Here is a 24913-nt window from a genome sequence, read left to right as displayed (position 1 = left end):
TTATATGTCCCAGAAGATTTTACATTAAGCTGAATTGAGACAATAAAAGTTTGGGGAATAATCCAGTTTCTAAAAGCTTTACTAATTGGGAAAGAATAGTCACTCTTTCCTCGCAACTGGGCCCTGAACTGGCAGTCCTATGGGTGTCATACTGTATTTTCTGTGCCTCTTTGACCTAGTTTAGTCTTGCACGTTTACAGTGTTCTTGTTTTCTGGTTAGAATAAATTTCCCCACTTTTACTTAAAACAGAACCCAGTAGAATATTATGTGGTGGTGTGTATGTCAACTAATCATTTCTATTTAAGAAGTCCTAGCTGGGTATGGTGATGCGTGCCTGTAATCCCAGTACTTGAGAAGCTGAGCCAAGAGGATCTTGGGTTCCCAGCCAGCTTCAGCAACTTAATGAGGCTTTCCACAACTTAGTGAGAGCCTTTTCAAAAATAAAAAAATGAAATACGTCTGGGAATGTAGCTTAGGAGTTCAGTCCGAGCATTACCAAAAAAACAGAAAACTTTCTCTGTCTACCATTCTTTAATCCTATTTACTATTACCTATTATACTATTTACTATTACTGTTTTGTATATTTATCAGCTGTTGCCTTTCGTCCACATTGAATTAGCTGGGTCATACTTCCATTGGATATGAAATTTGTTTGCATTAGTAGAAAAGGTTCAATGTCAGCTACTCATGAGTATTTACAGAAGCTTATTTTGTGAACATTTACTCTAAAACAACTTTTGAGGTTGTAAGTGCTTTTCTCTTTTTGTAGTTTTATTAGAGATGTCACCATCCCTCCATGGCCCTATGCACTCAATCTATACTCTCTAGTGCCTCATTCACAAATCAAGAATACCCAGAAACGAGGCTCAGTCTTCCCATTCTTCTTGACATCACATTTATTTAGGATAAAAACATTTCTGCTGATGCTTATAAACACTTCACACTTTCATCCTGTGTGGCACATCATGCTATTTGCTATCCTTCGTTACTCTTGTGAGAATCAAACAACCACAAACCATAGGGTTTTCAGAAGCCACGAGTGCTGGGGGCTGAACACAGCACACTTTGATTATGGAGACAAAAATGGCCAACTGTGTAACCAGGGAGATAAAAAGGACTCTTTCTGCTGATGCAATCAGATACTTAGTAAATTCAAATTCTTTCATAGAATAAAATTACGTTATTGATAGTGTGTTAGGAAGAAAAGTATATCATTTAAAAGTAATGGTTTGCTTTAGTTATATATCTTAATAATATGCCTTTGTTTATAGTCTACCTGTTTAGTCTCATTAGAACTTGAGGATTGAAGGAGTGGGGTAAATGTCTTATTTATTAGCCAGGTGTGTGTAATCCCAGTACTTAGGAGGTTTAGACAGGAGGATTGCAGCCTCAGCATCTTATTAAGACTTTCAGTAATTTAGGGAGACCCTATTTCAAAATAAAAAGGGCTAGGGTTATAGCTTAGAGGAACAGTGACCCAGAGTTCAATTCCTTGTACCAAAAAAAATGTATATTCACTTAGAATTATTTTTTAACAGAGTCTCACTCTTGCCCAGAATTCTCTCACTCTTGTGCTTGAATTCTTGAGCTCAAGTAATCCTCCTACCTCTGCCTCCCATATAGCTGAAACGATATCCACACACCTAAATGCTTTAAAAGGATTTTAAAACCTGTTGTTGCTGGAGGACTAATGGAAGAAAACCAGTAAAGTACTTCAGAGTTGCCCATGTGTCTATTGACAGTGTGTACCCATAAAATCCTTCTAGCACTTTCTTGAAGCAATTAAGTAATGTATAATGAGTGGCATTTAGAACAGCTGTAGAAAGAGTAACTTCTGATTTTCTTTCAGATTTGTAGCCAAACCATGCGCCATAGCCCTCAACATTCAGGCCAATGGACCACAGATAGCCCAGCCCAACGCCATTCTGGAAAAGGTCTTCACTGCAATTACAAAGGTAAGAGCATCCTTTCCTGGGGTACAGCTGGTCTGCAGTCATTCAGTCCCATCTTTGCTGGGCTTTGAAAATCAGCTTTTGCTCCACTTTCATACTTGAAGGTGGACTTCCAGGGAGAATGAAAATATTGTGAATGCAGCCAAACAGTAGACCCTGAATACAAGTGGACATGTTTTAGATCTGTTTGTTTACTCTCAAGTGGGTTTTAGAAGCTGTCAAAAACAGCCTTGATTAGATAGTGGCTGATGCAGTTTAATGCTTCTTGTAGTCTCAGGTGACATGAAGCAATAGAGATAAGCAATGGGTGAAACTCTTTGGGGTGGTTTGACAGAGCTGAAGAATATGATTTGTGTATGTGTGGGAAAAAGAAAGACTTTTTTGCTGAGAGCATGTCCATGTAGTCTAGGAGTCTTGGTAAATAGTCAAAAGAGAATGTCAACAGAAAGGCAGAACTAAAGAAGAAAGGAGTTGTAATGTGAAATAATGAAGGATTGGGGCAAGAATATTAGAAGAGATGTGATAGGTTCATAGTGGAGGATAAAAGAGAACTGATAGTCAGGTGGGAGTTACTGTCAATACTAGCAGTGAGAAGCTGAGGGCAAGGACAGGGGAGGAGGAGCCTGCCTCCCCTGCTCTGCATCCACACCTGGAGGTGTGAGAACAAGGAGGAGAGGAGAGAAGGAAGTAGGAAACCCTCCACAGAAGCCACAGAGAGCTAGGCAAATCACAGTCCAGCGATCTTCCTATCACTTAAGGATCTTTTGTATATCTTATCTTACTCTTGCCTGAACAAGGAGGAATAAAAGAGCTGAAGTATAACATTCTATGAGAAGTATTGTGTGTTCATATATTAAATGGTTTATTTTATCTCTTTCATTTTTCTAGATTCATTCATTATTTAGGCTTCTAAGATGTTATTTGAAAGCAAATTCTGTTCTTTTTTGGGAATTTTAGCCAATCTTGTTATCTCTTATCTTACAACTATTAGCTCAAATATCCAATTTTGTTTATTTTATCATCTTCATTTCTACCAAAAATTATAAAGGGTTTTTCCACTCTAAGCTGGTATTTTTCCCGGAGAATTATAATAAAGTCTAGTTGATTGTGTGTGTGTGTGTGTGTGTGTGTGTGTGTGTGTGTGTGTGTGTGTGTTTGTTTTCATTTTTAATTTTTGCAAGAAAAAAAGAAAAGACTGAATGGAGTTTGAGAAAAAGGTCTTTTCGTAGCTTTGTGAAATAATTTTAGATTGTCAGGTCCCAACCTGAAGGGAATGATATCTTATGGTGTTTGAAGGAAGAAAATATTTAGAAAATAACTCACATTTGCATTTAATGTATCAGTTTACTACAGTAAAACATCTACTCTTTGAAAAACAGATATGTAGGGAATTATCAGTTTTGTTTTAATGTGTGTTGTGTGCTGGGAATTAAATCCAGGGCCTAGTACTGTACCTCTGATATATACCCCCAGCCCCCAGGTACATTTTATTGTGATTGCAACACATTTGCATTTTATTTATGAATGCATTATGCATATAATAGTCTAAATGGATAATGAAATGAGTTTTAAATCCAACTCTTATGCCTTCCTTTAGAAATCCTGCAGTGGACATTATAATTCCTTTGCCATATGTTTATCATGATTACTGGAGAAATTTCCCCTATAAAAGCACTAAAAAGAGTTTGCAGCCACATTGACTACACTGGATATTATTTGCTTCTAGCTAATTTTAATGATCACTGTCTCTTAGTTTCCAAGGTGATTCCTTTGGAAGATTTTACATGACTAAAACAGAAGCATCGTGTTTTAAATATAAATGAAGCAAAAATTGGAGCTGTTTTCCATGCATTCTTTGTAATTCTTGGGTCTGAGCTGTGATGTGAAAACATGACAGGTAGGTTGACTGTAATAGGGAGAGCAGAATTGGAGAGCTTGAGCAAGCTGTCTCTGCATGTTTGAGTGGTCATCCAGGATCCTGTCTTGACCACGGGGCCAAGTGACCTTTTATAGAAGGGCCGGGTTCTCTTCCACATTTTTAGGGATGTACCCTCAAAAACTCTTAAGTCTGCTATGCGCAGGAAGGGATATATGGATTGTGGGGCCCAGTGCAGAATGTAAATGTGAGACCCCTTGTTCAAAAAGCACAAAAAAAGTGCCATTAACGATACAAAACCAGAAAGCTTTTTACGTTCATTACACAATCTGCCTTTGGATCTATTAAGGCCTTTTGTTTGCTGTGTAATGTCATGCTGCCTAGGCCTGAGGATGCTCACACCGCTCACAGGTGCCCTTGCACACCCAGCTTGCAGCTGCTGGTGCCCCTCTCCTCCAGACCCTTGGCTGGGGTAGTGGAAGCTGAGGTGGGCCTCCTCCTGACACAGGCGCAGGGAATGGGAGACTTCCCAGGGCATTGCAGCCTCTGTGTGCAGACTAGGGGGACAAGAGGCTCACACCTACTGAGCCACCCAAGCGAAACTGAAAAACCTTGGGAAGTCCAAACTCAAGCCCACTGCTCCCTTGCTTCCAGGGTCAGCAGCCCCCAGTAGGTAAGGGAGAGGGGGAGGCAGGTGGGAGCTGTGAGGCAGGGGATGGGGAAGGGATGACAGAGCCCATCTGCAGGATATGGTGGACTGCACATAAGCCAAGACTGCCAGCCCATGGCCGGTGCTCTGTTGCCCCCTTGGATTTTACTCGCAAAACAGAAACTATAAGATAAAACAGGGAGAATTTCAACATGGCAGCCACGGAGCTTTAAACTGCAGATTGGGTCCTTCTGAATGTGGGACTCTGCCCTGTGTGACTTGACCATGTAGCTGTAACCTATGAGGTTACCTCAGGAATTTAATGTTATATTCTCCTGCAGAGAGAGAGTGTGTGTGTGTGTGTGTGTGTGTGTGTGTGTGTGTGTGTGTGCGTGCACTGCGGAATGAACCCAGGGCCTCCTGAATGCTAAGCATGTTCTCTTATGACTGGGCCATACCCAGAGCCGTGTGTCCTTTGGAGGTAATACCTGTCTTGTTATCCTACTCTTCCTTGCCCAGATCTAAAGTTTTATGAAATAATTAGCTTTGTTTTTCAAGTTGGTCAGACCTGGGTTTGTGTATTAGCATATCTGCTCTTCTGTGTCCTAGTGTTGTGGCCTTCAACAAGGTTTTTATTCTCTCTAGACTATAGGGATTTTATTTGTGGCAATCTTTGAATAACTTCCTCAAAGGCTTTTATGAGGGTTAAATAAAACAATGCACGCGAGTCTTTCATTAAGCTCTATAGCATGTGTTTGGGCCGGTGGGTCCACACTTTCACTGGCATCAGCATCACTGGAGGAGTAAAGGCACAAGTTGCCAGATCACAGTTCTAGACATTATGATGCTTTAATCTTGGGACAGTTGTGGGTTGTGTCAGATCTGCTCAAATAAACAGAATGACTATCTCTTTTTTATTGAGTCTTTTTTTTTTTTTTTGAGGGTACTAGAGGTTGAACTCAGAGGTATTTTACATCCAAATTGTATTTCCCTTCAGGAATATCATATCATAGTATACTTTGGTATGTTAGACTATGTTTTAAAATTATAGGACGAGTCCCTATAATTTGTTTTCCTTCAGTCTCTTCTTTCTTGAGGAGACATTTCATCATTAATTTTAGCTAACGAAAAGATCACTGGAAAGGTTTGTGAGTTGTGAATATATTTATATTCTTTGTCTAGACCTGAGACAAAGAAATGTGAGGGTTGGTGAAAGAACAGAATTTTAACAGTCTGTGTTCTCACAGTGTAGCAATGGTACAGTGGAGGAAAACTGAGGGGAAGGAAGGAGGTGAGAGTAGAGTTCACTGATTGCATCATCTTTACTAGGCAAGAGTCTACTTATCAGTTAAAGCTGGCAAATCAAATAGAAGTCTAAGCATCTTTAATTGTACAAGAGTAAACTCAAAGACAGATAATATTGTTGACTAATATTGAGTGCTAAAAAAGAAGGGAGAGAGGAAGAGGAAATAATGCTAATTTTATTTTATTTATTTATTTATTATTATTATTATTTTTTTGGTGGTTCTGGGGTTCCTGGAAGCCCTTCTACCTCTGGGCTACACTCCCAGACCTATTTTATATTTTTGAGACAGGGTCTCTTACGCCAGCACGGCTGGCTTCGAACCTGCGCGATCCTCCTGTCTCCGCCTCCCAAGCGTGGGGATTACAAGCGTGCGCCACCACGCCCAGCAATGCTAATTTTAAATACAGTGCTTATGAAAATATTACAGAAGGAAAAGAAATAGAAGTGGATTATAATTATATGGATAACCACTAACACAACAATTGTACGCCACTGTAAAAAAAGAAACAATCCTAGTAATAAGGTATTTTAAAAGTCATCAAAATATGAAGCAGAACATAATAAAAGTATAAAAAAATCCTCATCAATCTTATGAGTGTATACAAATGGGTTTAACTCATCTAATATAACAATTCAAGGTTAGGTTACTACTATTATGGGTAGAATTGTTTCCCATCCCCCAAATTCATAAACTGAATTCTTCCTATATCTCAGAATACAAACTTATTTGGAGAAAGGACGTTTATAAAGGTGATCAAGTTAAAGAGGAGTTGGTATGTTTGGTCTTAATCTAATATAGCTCGTGTCCTTACAAAAAGGGAAAATTTAGCTGGACCTGGTAGCACAGGCCTATAATCCCAGTACTGGGGAGGCTGAAACAGGAGGATCACAGGCTTGAGGCCAACCTTGGTAACCAAAGACTCTGTTTTAATTTTTTTTTTTCAGTACTGGGGATGGAACCAAGGAACATCCTATCTCCAAGATACACCCCAGTCCTATATTTTTATTCTTTATTTTGAAACTAGGTGTCATGAAGTTGCAGAAGGCTTAACTAAGTAGCTGAGGCTGTCCCGAACTGCTTTCCTCCTGTTTCAGTCTCCCAAGTACTGGGATTACAAGTGTGCACCACCATGCTCGGCTGACACTGTTTCAAAATTTAAAAATAGAAATATAGGTCTGGGGGTGTAGCTCAGAGTCAGAATGTCTCTGAGTTCAATCCCTAGTGCCTCTCCCCCCCAAAAAAAGATGCGTGTGTGTGTGTGTGTGTGTGTGTGTGTGTGTGTGTGTGTGTGTGTGTGTTACTGGGGATTAAACTCAGGGGCAGTTTACCTCTGAGGTATACCCCCAGATCTTTTTTTTTTTTAATTTTGAAACAAGGTCTCACTAAGTTGCAGAGAGCCTCAGGAGGTTGCTGAGGCTGGCCATGAACCTGCGATCCACCTGTTTCAGCCTCCCAAGTACTGGGATTATAAGCATGCATCACCATGCCTAGCAAAAAAAGGAACTTTGGACAGAGACAGGCATGAGGGTAGGTGATGTGGAGAGACACAGGGCGAAGATGCCATCCACACCTTATGGGGGCCTGGAGTAGATCCTTCCCTCACAGTCTTCAGAAAGAACAGACCTAACCACACCTTGACCAGGACTTCCAGCCTCTTGAACTGTCAGGCATTACGTTTCTGTCGTTTAAATCACCAAGTCTGTACTTTGTGATGGCAGCCCTAGAAAATGAGATCCTTTAATAAGACAAAGCAATTAAAAAGTTGAAAATAAAAGCAAGGTGAACTGTATCCAGGTAAATATAAATAACAAAGAAAGTAGGATTTCTGAAAGCATTAAATGAAATAAAGCATTCGCTTTTATTGCCATAGGAAAAATTCACCTTGAAAATAAAAGGGCTGTAAATATATTTGCACTAAATAGTAGTTTCATATTTTCACAAGAGGAATTAAAGAAGAAACAGAAACACAATAGTAAGGAATTTTAATTTGCATATGGGTCATAACAGATCCAGTGAATAAAATATAACATCGAATATAGGAATTTTTAAAAGTATAATTAACGAGGAAGCTCTAAGTGTTAAATTTAGAACCCTGTATTTCCAATGTAGAGACTATGATTTCTTCTCATTTTGCCTACCCAATATTTAACAAAACTGATTGTCTTATTACAAATCTATGATAAAATTTAGAAATTAGGTATAATTTAATAATACTAGCAATTAGAAGACAGGGAAGAAAATCCCAGAAACCCTCTTGTTCCTGGAAATTTCTGAATGCTATCTTAATCAACTCTTTGGTAAACATAATATTTTAGAATATTTTATAAACAATGAGAATGAAAGCACTACTTTTATGTACCCTACCAAAGCAGGGTTTGGTTGGAAACACTTTAATATATGAAAAAAAATTAGTAACTTGAGCATTAGTAAAAGAACCACAAAATCAGTGGAGATAAGCAGAAAGAAGAAACAATATAGGCCAAAGCCAAAATAAATGAGTTAGCAAAACTGTAGAAATAAGGAATTTTTTTTTGGGGGGGGGGTTTGTTTGTTTGTTTGCTTGTTTTTTGGTACTCAGGATTTTCTACCTCCGGGCTATACTCCCAGACCTATTTTATACTTTATTTTGGAACCAGGGTCTCACTAAGTTGCTGAGAGTCTCACTGAGTAGCTGAGGCTGGCTTTGAACCTGTGCGATCCTCCTGTCTCAGCCTCCCAAGCACGGGGATCAAAAGCGTGCGCCACCACGCCCGGCCCAGAGACGAGCATTTCTTTTTTTTTTAATTTTAATTTTAATTTTAATTTTTATTGGTGCACTGTATTCATACATCATAGTGGGATACAAACTTTTGTAGACATACATGCACACATCGCCCAGTCAGCCCCCACCCGATCCCCACCCCATTCCCTCCCCATCCCTCCTTCCCAAGCTTGGCTTAGTGGTTGACATCTAGTATTATAGCAATGTATCCAAAATCAAAAATGATAATCTCACATAACAGTTTCATTTGTCTGATACCAAGCTTTTGATGACTTAAAGATAACATTTCAATATTTCTTTTTGCTTTCTTTCTTACCAGAGAATATTTTTTTCTTTTTTTTTTTTAGGTGAAACTATCATATATTTATATATTTATATTTCAGAAAAAAAATCTATCCTAATATGGAATATGGACTCTAGATACCCAAAACGATCTTGAAAGAGAACAAAGCTAGAAGATATATATTTTCTGATTTCAAACCATATAAAGCTACAATAATTGAAACAGTGTAGTACTGTTCTAAAGGCAGATATATAAACCATTGGAATTAAATAAAAGCCTAGAGATACATTCTTCCATATATTGTCAAGTTATTTTTGACAAGGTTTCCACGAACATTTGGTGGAGGAAATAATAATCTTTTAACTAAATATTGTTGAAAAATAATAATTACATGAAAAAGAATAAAATTGGACCCTTAACTAACACCATATACAAATATTAACTCAAAATAGATAAAAAACCTAAATATAAATCTTAAGACTATATACTTTTAGAAGAAAATCTGGGTCATAAAACCTCACAACATTGAAATTAGCAGTGATTTCTTGGATATGATTTCAATGACACAGGCAACAGAAGAGTATACAAACTCCCTAAAAAATAAAAAAATATTGTATATCCAAAACACTGTAAACAGAGTTAAAAGTTACTGATAGAATGGGATAAAATATTTCCAAATGCTATATCTGAAGGTATATTAATATTCCAACTAGAAATCCTAAAAATTAGCAACAATAAAAGCAAACAATACAATTTAGAGATAGGTAAAAGACTAACATAAAAAATGAATCTCCACAGATAACCAGTCTTAGTTGTCTGTTAGATGGAAAATCTTGTTTCTCTGGTTCTGGTGTGTGTTACCTATTTCTTCTTTATAGTTAATCTCTTTGAGTATTTTCTCTAGCGCTGGTTTTGAAGGCATAAATTCCTTCAGTTTCTGTTTGTCGTGGAAGCTTCTTATTTCTCCATCTAATTTGATAGAAAGTTTTGCTGGGTAGGACACTTTTGGCTGGAAGTTGTTTTCTTTCAGAGTTTGGAATATGTTACTCCAAGCCCTTCTGGCTCTCATGACTTGGTTTGGGAAGTATGGAGTGATTCTAATTGGTTTGCCTGTGAATGTCACTTGGCCCTTTGTTTTTGTTGCCTTTAAGATTCTCTGCTTGGCTTCCACAGTGGTCATTTTGACAATTATGTGGCGTGGGGATCCTCTTCTCTGATCCTGTCTAAAGGGAGTTCTATAAGTTTCCTGGACCTGTGTATCGACCTCTTGCTCTATGTTTGGAAAATTTTCTGCTATTACTTCTTTGAAGAGATTATTGATCCCTTTGGTTTCACTTTCTTTTCCCTCCTCTATTCCAATTATTCTTAGGTTAGCTCTCTTAAAATGGGCCCATATTTCTTCAATATCAGATTCCTGCTGTCGGATATTTTTTCCTAGATTAAAAACTATGCGTTCATTTTTGGAATGATCATCTTCTAAGAGCGAGATTCTGTTCTCCATGTGGTCTAATCGGTTGTTCATGCTTTGAATTGAGGCCTTTACTTCATTAATTGCATCCTTTATCTCTTTTTGGCTCTCTCTGAGTTCATTTCCAAGCATCTCTATTATTTCTACAGTTATTTTCCTGATTTGATCTTCTAGAAATCTCTGATTTTCTGTTTTATCGGGTTCTGATGTTGTGGGGTTGTGGGCATTCATTGCTCCAGTGTTATTCCTCTTTCCCATGATTTCGGAAGTTTGTGCCTTCTCTGGGTTCTTCCCTTGGGTCACTATGACTACGCTTAAGGTGCTCTGGATCTCGAGTCTCTAGTATCTCAGACCCCACTACTCCTTTACTGGGTTGTATCACAGAGTCTCCTACCCAGGGAGTCGATAGAGGCTGCTTTAGACTATGGGGGATTACAGGTTGCACGTTCTCCTATGGTGTGATATCTCTGCCACCGCCACTCCCCCACTGGGTCAAGTCCCAGGGAGTACAGTACTGGGATTTCTCCTCTGTGGCCCGCAATTTGACTCACTGTTCTTGAGTACGTAGATGTAGCTGTACTGGACTCGGTGAATTCAATGCTGCTGCCACTGGTGGCAATATGGCGCTGCTGCCACGCCCTCGGCCATGAGGCTGGCGTATTTTTTCTTCTCTGGTTTTGATTTCCACTCTGAGTCCCTGCAGCGTGTGCTGAGCTCAGCCACTGGGAGCTTTAGATGCTCCCTGCCCCGAAAGATCCCGCCTGGCTGTTCTGCAGCGGCTCACCTCGGCTTGCTTGTAGCCTTCTGGTAAATTCGCCGGTGCCGCCGGCAGTATGGCGCTGCTGTCGCGTCCTCGGGCGTGAGGCCGCTGTATCTCCTCTGTGGCTCTGAGCTCTGTTCTCAGTCCACTTTCTCTCTGGAGCCTGGTGTTTTTTTGTTTCTCTGGTGATGGTGTTTTCTGGCTATGAAAGGCGCTGATTTTGTGGTAATGGAGATTGGTTGTTAGCAGGGCTCTTAAGCCCCGCTTTTCTCGGTCGCCATCTTCCCGGAAGTCCAGAATTAAGGAATTTTAATGTAAAAGTACTTCACTAGTTTAATTTTTTAACAGAAAGCCAACTTAGTAAAAAAAAAAAACACCTTAAAACAAGCACATATAATTACTACATATAATGGTGTAGTAATTGATACAGAAACAGGAAAGAGTACATTTCAATTAGCTAAGGAAATAAAATGGAAAAACCTGGATAAAAATGGAAATTATTCTAATACCTTCCATAAGATAGATGGGAGTGGGGAGGTGCCCTGGAATTAACCTTGCTCTTCACCCTGCAAACTATCCTCCATACAGTTATCAGCACCACAGTCCACCAGCTGATTTACTTATGTCAGAAGTAAATTCTCTTTTCAAGACAACAACAACAAAAAAGGAAATTATTCTAGGAAAACATAATTTTCTCCATGTATGTATGTGTACAGATCAGATTTAAAAAGCTACACTGAAATATGTGCCAGGCTCAAATGCTCCCAAAAAGATTTTGTTTTTTTCCTTTTTTCTCATTCATTCAGACCACTTATCAAGTATATAGGATATGTTCTTTTCATTGTTCAGAAGATTAGCGTTTCTAAGATAGGTGAATGCCTAAATTCTCACCTAATAGCTGAAGAAATTGTATTTGCTCTTTCCCCTTTTTAAATTGTATATATTTAAGATATATAATATGCTACTTTGAGGTATATAACAAAATGGTTACTATAGTAAATCTACTTAACATATCTCACAGAAGAATTCTAGCAAAATCGTAAAAACAGACAATTCTCAGCCTGGCATGGGCGCACACTCCTGTTATTCCGCTGCCAGGGAGGCTGGGTCAGGAGGATCATGGGTTTAAGGTTAACCTTGGCAACTTAGCCAGGCCTCAACAACTTAGTGAGACTCTGTTTCCAAATAAAAATAGAACTGGGTCTGTAGCTCAAAGGTAAACTGCTCCTGGATTCAATCTCTGGTACCACAAAATAAAAACAAAATATGATTTTATTAAAAATTTTCAAAGCACTGAAAATTTAAGCAGCCATCTGCTTCCTTTCAGTGTGGCAATAAAACATTAATATCAAAGCCTGACAATGATTTCGCCTCCCCCCAAATACTAGAGATCAATCAGACTTATTAATATTGATGAAAAAACTCTAAATAAAATCTTAGTAAACAAGATCTAGTTTTTCAGTGAGGAAAGCTGAATGATGGTAAAACATTAAAAAGAATTATTTATCATCACCAAGTAGAGTTTATTCCCTATATTCAATATTTTAAAATATATGTAGAATTCATCATATTAGTAAAGAAGGCCTGGAAATGTAGCTTGGTTGTTAGAACATTTGTCTGTCGTATGGAAGGCCTGGGGTTCTACCCACAGCACTGAAATAACAACAAAATCTAAGAAGAAAAACTACATGATACTTCATCGATGCTGAAATCCAACATATTTTTTATTATAATGAAATTATTTAACCAGGGTTTGGTGCTTTACATTGTAAGTATTTATAAGTCTCAAACTGGCTACTTGCTTAATAAAAAAAATAAAAGTATTTTCGCTGATATCTAGAACAAATAGGAATAGCTATTATAACTACTTTTTTATGTTGTGCTAAATTTTACCCTGAAGTAGAAAGTAGATTAAGAGAAAAAAAGTCAAAAGGTTAGAAAGAAGGAGGCAAAACTATTGCTATTGAAGATTTATTCATTTAAGATTTATTGATGAATAAAGATAATAAAAATTTCCTTTGTTTATGGATCTTACATTGCAGTAATGTTATTATGTAACATGGAAAATTAAGGGAATGGAGTGAAAAACTATCAGAAATAGTATGAATTTTTGGTACAAAATTACTAACCAAAACCCAGTAGCTTTCATATATATGCAAATAATCAGTTAAAAGATTATAAGAAAGTATCTCACTTGCAATAGAAACAAACGAGAAAACCTGTAGGAATAAACATAATAAGGTATGTGTATGACCTATTTGAGGAAGATTATTTTTTGAAGGAGAATTGTAGTTTTATTCAGTCAGTGTTAAAATGAAAATGGTCAATAAATAAGAATAAAAAGAATAGCAAATAGTAATAGCTTATGCAGTGTTTATTTTACACTGGAAGAAAGAGCTTCTATATAATAGAAAGCACAGTATGTGCCTGGCCCTAAGGCAGGTGCTAAAAGGAAGAACCAGGGCCAGCTGGACGACAGATAAATGCAGAGCTCAAAGAGGTGGGCCATCCAGCCTGATGAAGGAGTCTTGGGAGGAGTGAAGCAAAGAAACTTAAATGTGTGAGAAGACAAAAGGTGGGAGAAAAAGAAAAAAAGTGGTTGAGGAAGGTTTTAAAACATCCTTGAAGGACACAAAGGCAAACTGAGTAATGATGTTAATTCACTCTACATTAATTTGACAAATTAGAGTAATTTTATTAAAATACTAACAAGAGTTTTTGCTTGAAATTTATCTATTTTGAAAATAGATAATTTTAAAGTTCACATGGAGATATATAACTGACTATACATTGCTGATTCATAAATAAGAATCAGCAGGGGAAGAATAGTTGGTTTTTCAATTGGGGAAGCTGCATTTTTCAATTGGGGAAGCTGCATAAGGATATTAGGATTTGGGGTAGCCATATGGAAAGGAATAAAATTAGATTCATATCATACCCTGAATAACAGCAAATATCCTGAATACACTAAAGATTTGAACATATCACAACCCTAAAAATACTACAAGGAAACTCAGGAAAAGTGTGTGTGTGTGTGTGTGTGTGTGTGTGTGTGTGATTGAGGATTGAACCTCAGGGGAGTTCTACCTCTGAGCTATACCCCTAGCCCTATTTTATTTTTCTTCTTATTTTTTATTTTGAAACAGGTACTCATTAAGTTGCTGAGTGCCTCACTAAGTTGCTGAGACTGTATTTGAACCTGCATTCTTCCTGTCTCAGCCTCCCAAGTATTGAGAATACAGGTGTGCATCACCTTACCCTACCAGAAGAAGTTCTTTTATTTTTTTAACAAAGAAGGCTTTTCTAATTATGACTCCAAGTTTAGCAGATATTGTAGAAAATATTTGTAAACTTAAATATATTTTAGCAAACATCTACAAGTGAGAAAGAAGCAAAAAATAATAAGCAAATTCTAAAACACAAGTAATATGCCAATAAAATGTATGTAATTTATAGTGCAGACAAGGGTTTAATCCTCCTAATAAATGAAGAACTACAAATCAATGAAGAAAAATGAAATCTAGAAAAAAGCACGCAATAAATATGAACACACTCTTCACCAAAAGGAAAATACAGGTGATTAAAAAAAAAAAAAACATGGAGAGATGCTTCTCTCATAAAAATACCAATACTATACTGGGATACAACTTTTTTACAGATCATACTAGAAATAAGGGAAAAAAAGTTTAATATGCTTTATTGAGGAAACTGAGAATTAGACAGCCTTGCTTGCAAAATTATGAGTTGATAAAATCACCAGTGAGAGTACTTCTCTCTCTCTCTCTCTCTCTATGTATATGTATATGTATGTGCAGATGTGGTACTGGGGATGGAACCCAGAGGCATTAAACCTCTGAGCTATACCTGCTCTAGCCTTTTTTTTTGTTTAATTATTATTTTGAAACAGGGCCTCACTAAGTTTTCTGAGCTTGGCCATGAACCTGCGATCCTCCTGTCTCAGCCTCCCAAATACTGGGATTAAAAGTGTGTACCACCACACCTGGCAGAGAGTACTTCTTAAATATCAAAATAAATAACAAAAGCATCGAACCCCTTCATAAACAGCTTTCATATACAAAATGACTCATGATAAGTTTATTTATTCAGCATTGTTTATAGCAGTTGAAGTTTGTGTGATACCTAAAGTTTATTATCAGGAGAATTGGTAAATAAATTATAGTGTATTCCTACAGTTCTATGAAAGAATGTGTATGTTTTTTTTTCATACTGATATGGAAATATCATTGGGAAATGATATCAGTGATACATGGGAAATAAAAAGCCCCAAGACCAGCACAAAGCCACAATATATGACCATTTTGTGTGATGAGAAAGGAATATAGGGATGCATATTCAATTTTCCTCTTATTTGTGTACAGTAACTGGGGAAAGGAACTGATTTAATTATTACAGTTTCCTGTCAAGGAAAGGAGGAATGAGGAACACAGGAATAAATTTAGAAGGGGAAGCTGGGCAGTTTTTAATTTGTGAACCATGGGAATGTACTAGTGAACTTGACTTCAATGGATGCGATGTACAGATACAGATTTGTCAGTGCCAATCACCGTGTCCTGCAGGGGGAGGGAGGAGTGGGTGGGAGCTGGGGAGGCTCACTGAGTGCTGTGTGCATGTGTGCCTCTATCGTTCTGAACTTCTTCATGGTGTATGAGTGCAGTGTACCAGTAAAATAAAGGAAATTGAAATGAACTTGATTTTCCTTGTTTGTTTGTTTTTTTGTTTTGTTTTGCTTCCTAGCACCCCGATGAGAAGAGATTGGAGGGCCTCTCTAAGCAGCTGGACTGGGATGTTCGAAGCATCCAGCGCTGGTTTCGACAAAGACGCAATCAGGAGAAGCCCAGCACCCTGACGAGGTTCTGTGAGAGCATGTGAGTTGCCATTTTTCCTTCTGAAAGTAAAACCTGCCTCAATATTCATGCCACCCCACAGGTGAAAAACAGCAGAACCTCACAGGCTCTGGCAGCCCTTAAAAAGCATGCCATCTGGTGAGAAAATACTTCAGGAAAAATGAGGGGAGCAGGAGTTGGTAAGATTTGTGATTTCCACTTTGGACATAGTAGAGTTTGCTTCCGTATGCAGTTCCTCCAAAATATTTAGATTGCAAGACCTTCCTATTATTAAACTTAGCAGCAGTTTATGGAAGTATTTAGGCATCTTTGCTCCTAGTTAAAAGCTGAAATTTGTTTTCTGACCTGGCCCTGAGGCCGGGGCTAAGACCTGGGCTCCCTCAATTGAACCATATCTTAGTTGGGGTCAAGTTTTGACTTGGTGTGTGCCCACATTCTCAAATCCATGTTCTCCTTTTCCCTTCTCCAACTGACTACCTTGGTAACTCAGTGCCATCCCTCTCTATACTATACTGAGTTTACAAGTTTATTATTTTTTTTCAAGTACAAAGGTGCATAGGCATCAGGCCTCTGGGATTAATGTTAAAATGCAGATTCAGATTCTCGTGGTCTGAGAGGGCAGCTAATACTCTGCATTTTAAACAAGCGCACAGATGATGCAGATGCTGCTGACCCATGGGCCACGTTTTGAGTGGCAAAGGCTGACACTAGACTCCTGTATATGGCTTTTCCCTGAACTTAGCTGTTCTTTATGTACCCCAATAAACAGGACAGTCACAGTTACATTCAGTTAACAGCATTTCTAGGTGGTAGAAGCGTGGGAATGTGAAAGCAAAATGGCGGGGAGGTACACAGGTATATATTATGATCCTCCCTCCAAGAAACATGGCAATGTCAAGAAGATAAGACTTGGTATGACTGGGTAAATGATATTTAAAAGGCAATTATATATGTGTGTTAAGCAATTGGTATGAACAGTCAGTAACTTAAAGATTAAAGAGAAAAGATGGGCTGTGGGTAGGAGGCTCATGGGTGGGGGTAGGAGGACTCCTGGGCAAGCACTGGGCCAGGGCCAGTGGCCTTTGACTGCTGTTTCATGAGATGGTGTTGATGAGCTCTTCTTTGACACTTTCTTCTTCCTTGGCTTCTGGGCTGGCAGTAGCTTCTTATATCTTCTCCAAAACTTTTGTTTATATTATTTAATTTACATTTCTCATGTGGTTTATTATTTTTTGTATAATGTGCTACTTCAGATTCAGTCTTCAACCTCCTATTTTTCTTGATCTGCTTTTCATTCTCTGCCTAGAAATGATTTCCTCTCACCCAGTTATTCCAAAGCCTAGTCTGTAGTGCAGATGTTTCTTCTAAGGCATGTCCTTTCATCTCCAACTTGCAACTCTGATTTACTTCTCCTCCTATTCTGCTTGCCTCTGTCTTGTAACAAACAGGCTGTAAGCACAAATCCATCAGCCACTGAGATCATTCTGTTAGGTCTCCTATTATCTCCCATACAAATAGGCATTTTGTTTGCTACTAAAATACTCCCCCAAATATAGTCCTAAAATACTACTATTCCCACATTCTGCTGCTTTCAAATCTTGCTGATTTTCCTACAACTCCTGGATAAGTAGTAAGTGTTTGAGTTGGCCACTGGATTCTGGTCTTCACCTCTTTGATGTCTGTCACTCAGATGACTTCCTCGCAGGAGGCTGAGGGCCACTGAACATAACTTGTCAATCCCTGCCTGGTTTGTGTGGTGTTCCTTATGTAGAACCCCCACTCCCTAGACCCCATCCACTTCTCTCTTTCCCACTCCTTAAAGCCTAGGCTTTCTCTGAAGTGTAGCCTAACTGTTGGGTCTGGAGTCAGCACAACTTCTCAGCATCCTTGGAGCCCTTATAGTAAGTACTGTGTGTGTGTGTGTGTGTGTGTGTGTGTGTGTGTGTGTGTATGTATATGTATATGTATATGTGTATGAATATGTATATGTATATGTATATGTATATATATGGTGGTACTGGGGTTCCTGGAAACCCTTCTATCTCCGGGCTACACTCCCAGACCTATTTTATACTTTTTTTTAAAAATTGGAAACAGGGTCTCTTAAGCCAGCGCAGCTGGCTTCGAACCTGCGTGATCCTCCTGTCTCCTCCTCTCAAGTGTGAGGATAACAAGTGTGCGCCACCACGCCCGGCTAAGTACTGATATTTTATTACTAAACCATCTCCTGCTGCTGCTTACTTAGCTGTTCTTCATTTGAATGTCAGTTTCTACCCCAGTTTTAGATTAATGTCATGTAATATCATATAATGTAATATAATGAGGGCTCTGCCTTGTTCTCCTTGCGTTCTCTTCAACCCATACCATAACATACAAACTGCACCAAAGACATATTTAAGTAACTGTATGTTAAGATGGCATTGTTCTAGGAGCTGATGATCTATATTGCCACTTGGCCCCACAATTTAAAAATGCCTAAAATACACTGACTTACATACATTTGTTCTAAGAAAATTATCTGACTCTGGAAAACTCCATGAAAATTTTAAAGGAGAAATTTAAATTTAAGTCTTTAGCTGGACACAGTGGCATATGTCTCTAGTCCCAGATACTCTGGAGATTTTGGAAAGGAGGATCACTTGAATTTATAAGTTCAAGACCAGCCTGGACAACAAAGTAAGACTCCATCTGAAAAACAAACAAACAAACAAACAAACAAACAAACGAAGCTAAATGAAAAATAAATGCAAAGGAAAGTATTGGATGTCAAAGGAGAATATTTAGGAAATACTATGTGGGATAAAGTAGAATTATATAGGTCGCTGTAGGCATGTGTGTGTCATAGTTATTTGCCTATAAAAATAATATGGTATGATTGTTCTTATTCAGGAAAGTATTTCACAATCACCTAGTGAGTTTTTCAGAATACACACAAAAGTCCAGTGTGTCTGAATCAGGAAAATGATGCAAGTCTGGGTTCAGACCTGCATTTGAAGAAAAATGTCCAAAGTACATTTTTTTTTTTCCCCAGTACCGGGGATGGAGCCCAGGGACATTCTACCTCTGAGTGACATCCCCAGTCCTAATTTTTTATTCTTTATTTTTGAAACAGGGTCTTACTGAGTTTCAAGGGGCCTCACTAAGTAGCTGAGGCTGTCTGCAAACCGCGATCCTCTTGTCTCATCCTCCCAAATGCTGGGATTACAAGTGTGCACCACCACACCTGGCTAAGAGTTTTTATTTAGAAAATGTAGAGTTCCTTCAGGGGAATTGTGTTTAATCTTTCATCAGTGTGGAATAGCACCAATATGCATGCCAAACAATGCTTGCAAGCATCTGTCAGCACATCCAACTTTTGGCACACCCAGTTAATGAAGACGGACGGAGTAGAAGAAGTTGTTCCATGAGTAATGTGCTGAACGTTGATGTCATTTCCCCCTCTTGCTTGATGTCAGTCATTCACAGCTGTCTCTATTTTGATGACTCTTTATTCCAGAAGCATTTAAATTCTTATTGGCAACTGACATGGAGATTTTCAAGGGAGAGTGGATAATTTGTAAAAAATGAGATGTCACATCAGACATTTTGGGAGGAACTGATTCAGAATGGAAGCCTGTTCCGGTGGGGATCCTATTGAAACTGCATCGTGTTCCTCCGACAGTTGCATCAGAATTATATGTTTTATCATTCGGAATAATATCAAATAAGTAATACCTATGGTAAAAAAAAATCTGCAGGATGAAGCAAGAAGAGGTAGGGATAAGATGTCAAAATAAATGGCTTTGTGGTCATTTGTGCCCTACCTGTTCTTATCATTTTGGAATAGCTTACAGTACATTTAATAGCACATGTCGGGGTAAATATTATACATTGCTTTCACTTAAGCGACCTCCAATTGACTGGAAGGATGAAGCTCCCATATTGTAATCTTAAATGTTCACATGTTACAAATCACTTCTAATTTATTTGAACTAAAGTTTTCTCCATATGGTACTGAAGTTATAGCCTTATGGTGCATAAGATGAGGGCCCAAGGTTCCTTTCCTTTAGGAATTCCATTTTACAATTTATGTGGATGCTGCCATATCTGAATCCTCTATATTGTGGCAGGACCTTTGAAATTGTCATTAAAAATTCTTAATGCATTACAGTTATACATCATAGTGAGGGTCAGTGGGATGCAAACATTCTTCTTTACAGCTCTTGGTGCATTTCCTTTCATGTTCCATCATACTGTCACCTATGGAGCCTCCTGGACATATTAGTAAAGTTGATGGTAATATCTTCATTTATTGTCATGGTACTATTTTTTTCTTCCTCAGTCCTCTTATTCCCTCACCCCAACTTCTTCCTTTAATCCCCCTCCAGTATTTTATAGGTCTCTATCTTTTTTTTTTTTTTTTTTTTGGTGGTGGTACCGTGGATGAAATGCAGGGGCTTTCTACCTCTGGGCTACACTGCCAGACCTATTTTATATTTTTTTTATTTGGAAACAGGGTCTCTTAAGCCAGCTGAGGCTGGCTTCGCACCTGAGCAATCCTCCTGTCTCAGCCTCCCAAGTGCGGGGATTACAAGCATGTGCCACCATGCCTGGCGCTGGGTCTCTGTCTTTTGAAATAATTCTATAAATCTCTCTCTTTTAAAATAATCTTTTAATCAGATATCTTTATTCTTTTCTTTTTTAAAAAAGAAGTTATAAATCACAGTGAGGTCCAGTGTAATGCAAATACACACACACATACTCTTGGTGTATTTCCCTCTGCGTCCCACCCTGACCCCCTCCCTCCCTTTCTATACATCCTAGTGATGTTGGTGGTACTGCCTTCACTTACTGACATAGTATTATTTGAACTGTTTCCTTTATCAGCCTTTTGACTTCCTGCCCCTGTCCCCTTCCTCTGTTCTACAGGTCTCTCTCCACATTATTTAGAGTTCTTGAGGTTTTTTCTGTTTTCTTTCTAGCTTCCACACATGGGAGAAAACACACACCCCTTGACTCTCTGAGTCTCCCTGACTTCACATAGCATGATGCTCTCTATTGCCATGCACTGTCCTGCACAATCAGATGAAACTCTGATCTTATTTCTGCAAAGAAGCACTATGATTTTTCTTAATTTATGATACCATTCGATTCAGGAGAATTCATCAATGAGAAATAAGTGGTTATTGCCCACATACCACCAATTCAGTCACTGTAAATCTAAAGAGGGATTTTTACTTGGATAAATCAAACACTAATCTGTGACTCTCGTCAGGAAGTACAGCCTAATAATGGAGTGAAGGAACAGGGGTGGGGGTGTATAGGAATAAAATACTTGAGTCCTCAGATCCCTTAATATCAGATCAGGGTCTGAGGAAGTGATGGGGTGAATAACTTCACCAAGTGCTCATAACCAGCCACCCTTTTCAAAAAGCACCAATTAAGTATTTATTCATTGTTTTCATATCTTCTATACTAGATATGGGCGGAGTTTTGCCAGAGAGAAAGCTCAGTTGTGATTATTTTCTTCATTAGAACGTGTGATGAGCTGGGCGTGGTGGCACACACTTGTAGTCCCAATATTAGTGAGGCTGAGATGGGAGGGTTACAAGCGTCACCAACTTAGTGAGACCTTGCTTCAAAATGAAAAATAAAGTAGGGCTAGGGGTATAGTTCAGGGGTAGATTTCCCCTGGGACAGACAGACAGACAGACAGACAGACACACACACACACACACACACACACACACACACACACACACACACACACGTGATGAGGAGTATATTTTACAAAATGCTCCTGATAACTGATGCAGTTTTTTAAGAGAGGAATAAAAAATAATTCTTTTATTACAATGGCATTTTCCTTTTTTAAGTATTGGATATGTGATTAGTAATATTTAGTTGCTGATCCAAATTCTACGAAAAATGAAATTAAATTGGAGAGCTGCATCTTCGTTCTTGGGAAGTGCAGGGCTGAGTTTTGTTGCTGTTGTGGTGATGGGAATGGATGTGTGCCCACTGATATAAAACAGTGCCTGGGTTGGCGAGGACCTGCACCCAGAGCACATGAGGCCTGCTTATTGCTCAGCGAATGTCTTGGGGTTCAGGACTATTATTTTATGCACCTTTAAATCTCTGGGTTACATTCAGGTCAGTTTTGACTTTGGGGCAGAGGTCCTCAAACTTTTCCTATAAATGGCTGGAAAGTAAAATATTTTAGGCCATCATGGACTCGGTTACAATTATAGTTCTGCTGTCACAGCACAAAAGCAGCCAGCAACAATGCAAACGTGTGTGGCTGGGTTCCAAGAAACTTTATTTATGGACACTGAAATTTGAATATATAATTTTTATATGTCAAAAAGCATATATTGTTTTTACATTTTTTTTACTGGTTAAAAAAAAGTGTAAAACATTTTCTTCTATACAGAAACAGAGGGCTGGCTGGATGTGGCCTGAGAGCAGCAGTTTGCTGAACCCTGCCTTAGAGTAATAATAATCATGGTAGTTCCTTCAGAGTTCCAAGAAACGGAATGTGGTCTCAGTGCCAGGCACAGTCGTCTTCTCATAATTTCTCTGTAGAACAGAAACACTAGAACTGACTTGGAATGATGCACCAGCCTTAAGTGTTCCTGGGCCATGGGGCCTTGAGGGTGTGCAGCTTCATTTAGACCAAGCAAGTACTTTTTGAAGCTCTTCCTGTCCTCCAGGCAGCATCACTTTCACAGCAGAAGTTCTGAAGATTGATGAGCTGGACTAAGGGGGCAGCCTGCCCTCTGCCTTGAACATGCTTTTGAAGTCTCTCCCTCTTTCTATTCTAGACCAACCGTCTGTGACTAGTGAACTCAGGCTCCTCATTTAGAGTGAGCCTCTCACATTCCTTGATGGCATATGGCTAGGCCTCTCATTCATGTGTACTGGCTAATTTAGGAAAGCAGATTTTTGCTAAAAATATCAGGCAGGCCATACCTTGGTCAAACTGGCGACAGATCATGGACTTCTGTGCGCTGCTCACATCTGAATGGTCAGTTTTTCTTTAGATCCTTAATTTCTAAAGGCCTTTTTTAGATAATAATTTTCTACTCATTCTGTCCAACATGGAGTTGGATGGTGATAAAGAGGATAATATATGGAGGAATAACCGAATTTATTAAGGCCTAATGTTCTTAACACTTGGCTGCCACTTAAATTTTTTCTCCTTCATTGCCGGGCGTGGTGGTGCACGCTTGTAATCCCCGCGCTTGGGAGGTGGAGACAGGAGGATCGTGCAGGTTCCAAGCCAGCCGCGCTGGCTTAAGAGACCCTGTTTCCAAATAAAAATACAAAATAGGTCTGGGAGTGTAGCCTGGAAGTAGAAGGGTTCCATCCCCAGTACCACCAAAATAAATAAATAGAAAAATAGATAAATAAATAATTCTCCTTTATTTATTTTAAAAATTATTTTAGTAGTACATTCTAATTTTGCATCATAGAGAGGTTCAGTGTGATAAAAACATACATGCACAAGGTTCTTGGTATGTTTCCCTCCACATCCCATGCCCTCCCCTCCTCCCTCCCCACACATGTTAGTGAAACTGGCAGTAATACCTTCACATATTACCAGTGTATCATTTGGACTGTTTCCTTCAGTCTTCCTCCTTCTCCTCCACTTCTCTTTCCCAACCCCCTTTACTACGCTTTATGTCTTTCTTTGCATTGTTTAAAGTTCCTATGTTTCCTATTTTCTCTTTAGCTTTTACGTATGAGAGAAAAATACAACTATTGACTTTCTGAGACTGACTGATTTTACTTAGCATAATTTTCTCTAGTTGCATCTATTTTCCTTCAAATGCCTTATTAATTTATTTATTTGGTACTGAGGATTGAACCCAGGGGCATACTACCTCTGAGCGACACCCCTAGCTCTATTTTTTTATTATTATTATTATTATTATTATTATTATTATTATTATTATTTTGAAATAGGATCTTACTATATTACGGATGATGTTACTAAGTTGCTGAGGCTGGCTTCAAACCTGTGATCCTCGTGTTTCAGCCTCCCAGGCACTAGAATTACAGGTGTGGGCCACCATGCCTGGCTCAAATACCAGAGTTTTATTTCTCTTTATGGCTTTGTTGGTTGCCATTTTAAAAATCTATATACCATTTCTCTTGTTTAATCTATTTTTTGAAAGTTTTTTATATTTTATTTTTAAGTGGAACATATTGAAAATGGTATACATTTAGACTGTGCTTGTTGCCCTCTCCCCCCTTTAATCTATTTTAAAAGCCATTTGGTTCTGATGTAAAAGAATCATGCAAATGATTATAATCAATTCTAGTTATAAAGGATATCTCCAAATATGTACAAAATTCATAAAAATTCGAGAGAACTTACTCCAAGGTGTACTGTACTATAGGTTATGAATACAACTGATAATATCTAATACTTTGATATTTATAGTATCATATTTTACCCATTTGTCCACACAAATATACTTGCACATACAGTACTATGTGGCGGTGTTTACTGCCTGCAGTTTTTTTTTTTGTTTTGTTTTGTTTTGTTTCTTTTTGTGGGCCTGGGGATGGAACCCAGAGGCATTTCACCTCCGAGCTACACACCCTGCCCAATTTTTTATTCTTCACTTTGAAACAGGGTCTCACTGTGTTGCAGAGGGCCTCACTTAGTAGCTGAGGCTGTCCGCGAACCACGATCCTCTGGTCTCAGCCTCCCGAATACTGGGATTACAAGTGTGCGCCACCACACCCGACTAGTAGATCAGTTTTATACACGTTGACTGGTTAAGAGATATATAACTGCTATAAAAATTTGTCAGTTTTCTTTGAAAAAAGGCCTGGAGTTTGTGGAAGTTCCACATTGGTGTGCTGGTTTTCCATGCCTGTCATAACAAAATTCCACAGACCAGTTGATTTATGCATCAAAAATTAATTTTCTCACAATTCTAGAAGCTAGAAGTCTGAGATCGAGGTGTTCATGGGTTTCGTTTCTCCTCAGGTCTCTT

At 38.6% G+C, this 24913-nt stretch overlaps 1 protein-coding gene across 2 annotated transcripts in view; it reads left to right on the top strand.

The window, feature by feature from the left end:
- The window catches only part of CERS6 (ceramide synthase 6), a gene marked incomplete at both ends in the record, with an annotated part of 306258 nt that overhangs the window by 86312 nt on the left and 195033 nt on the right, over window positions 1-24913 (top strand). For both annotated transcript variants that reach the window (XM_080719887.1, XM_080719886.1), the window contains 2 exons: window positions 1852-1957; window positions 15814-15944. In XM_080719887.1, the coding sequence (XP_080576013.1) occupies window positions 1852-1957; window positions 15814-15944 (237 nt within the window). The remainder of the gene's footprint in view (window positions 1-1851; window positions 1958-15813; window positions 15945-24913) is intronic.

The sequence above is a fragment of the Muscardinus avellanarius genome (assembly GCF_963383645.1).
Source record: "Muscardinus avellanarius genome assembly, chromosome: 2".
Classification (NCBI taxonomy): Eukaryota; Metazoa; Chordata; class Mammalia; order Rodentia; family Gliridae; genus Muscardinus; species Muscardinus avellanarius.
Note: the sequence above shows the minus strand (reverse complement) of the source record. Positions and strands in the feature narration are given on the sequence as shown.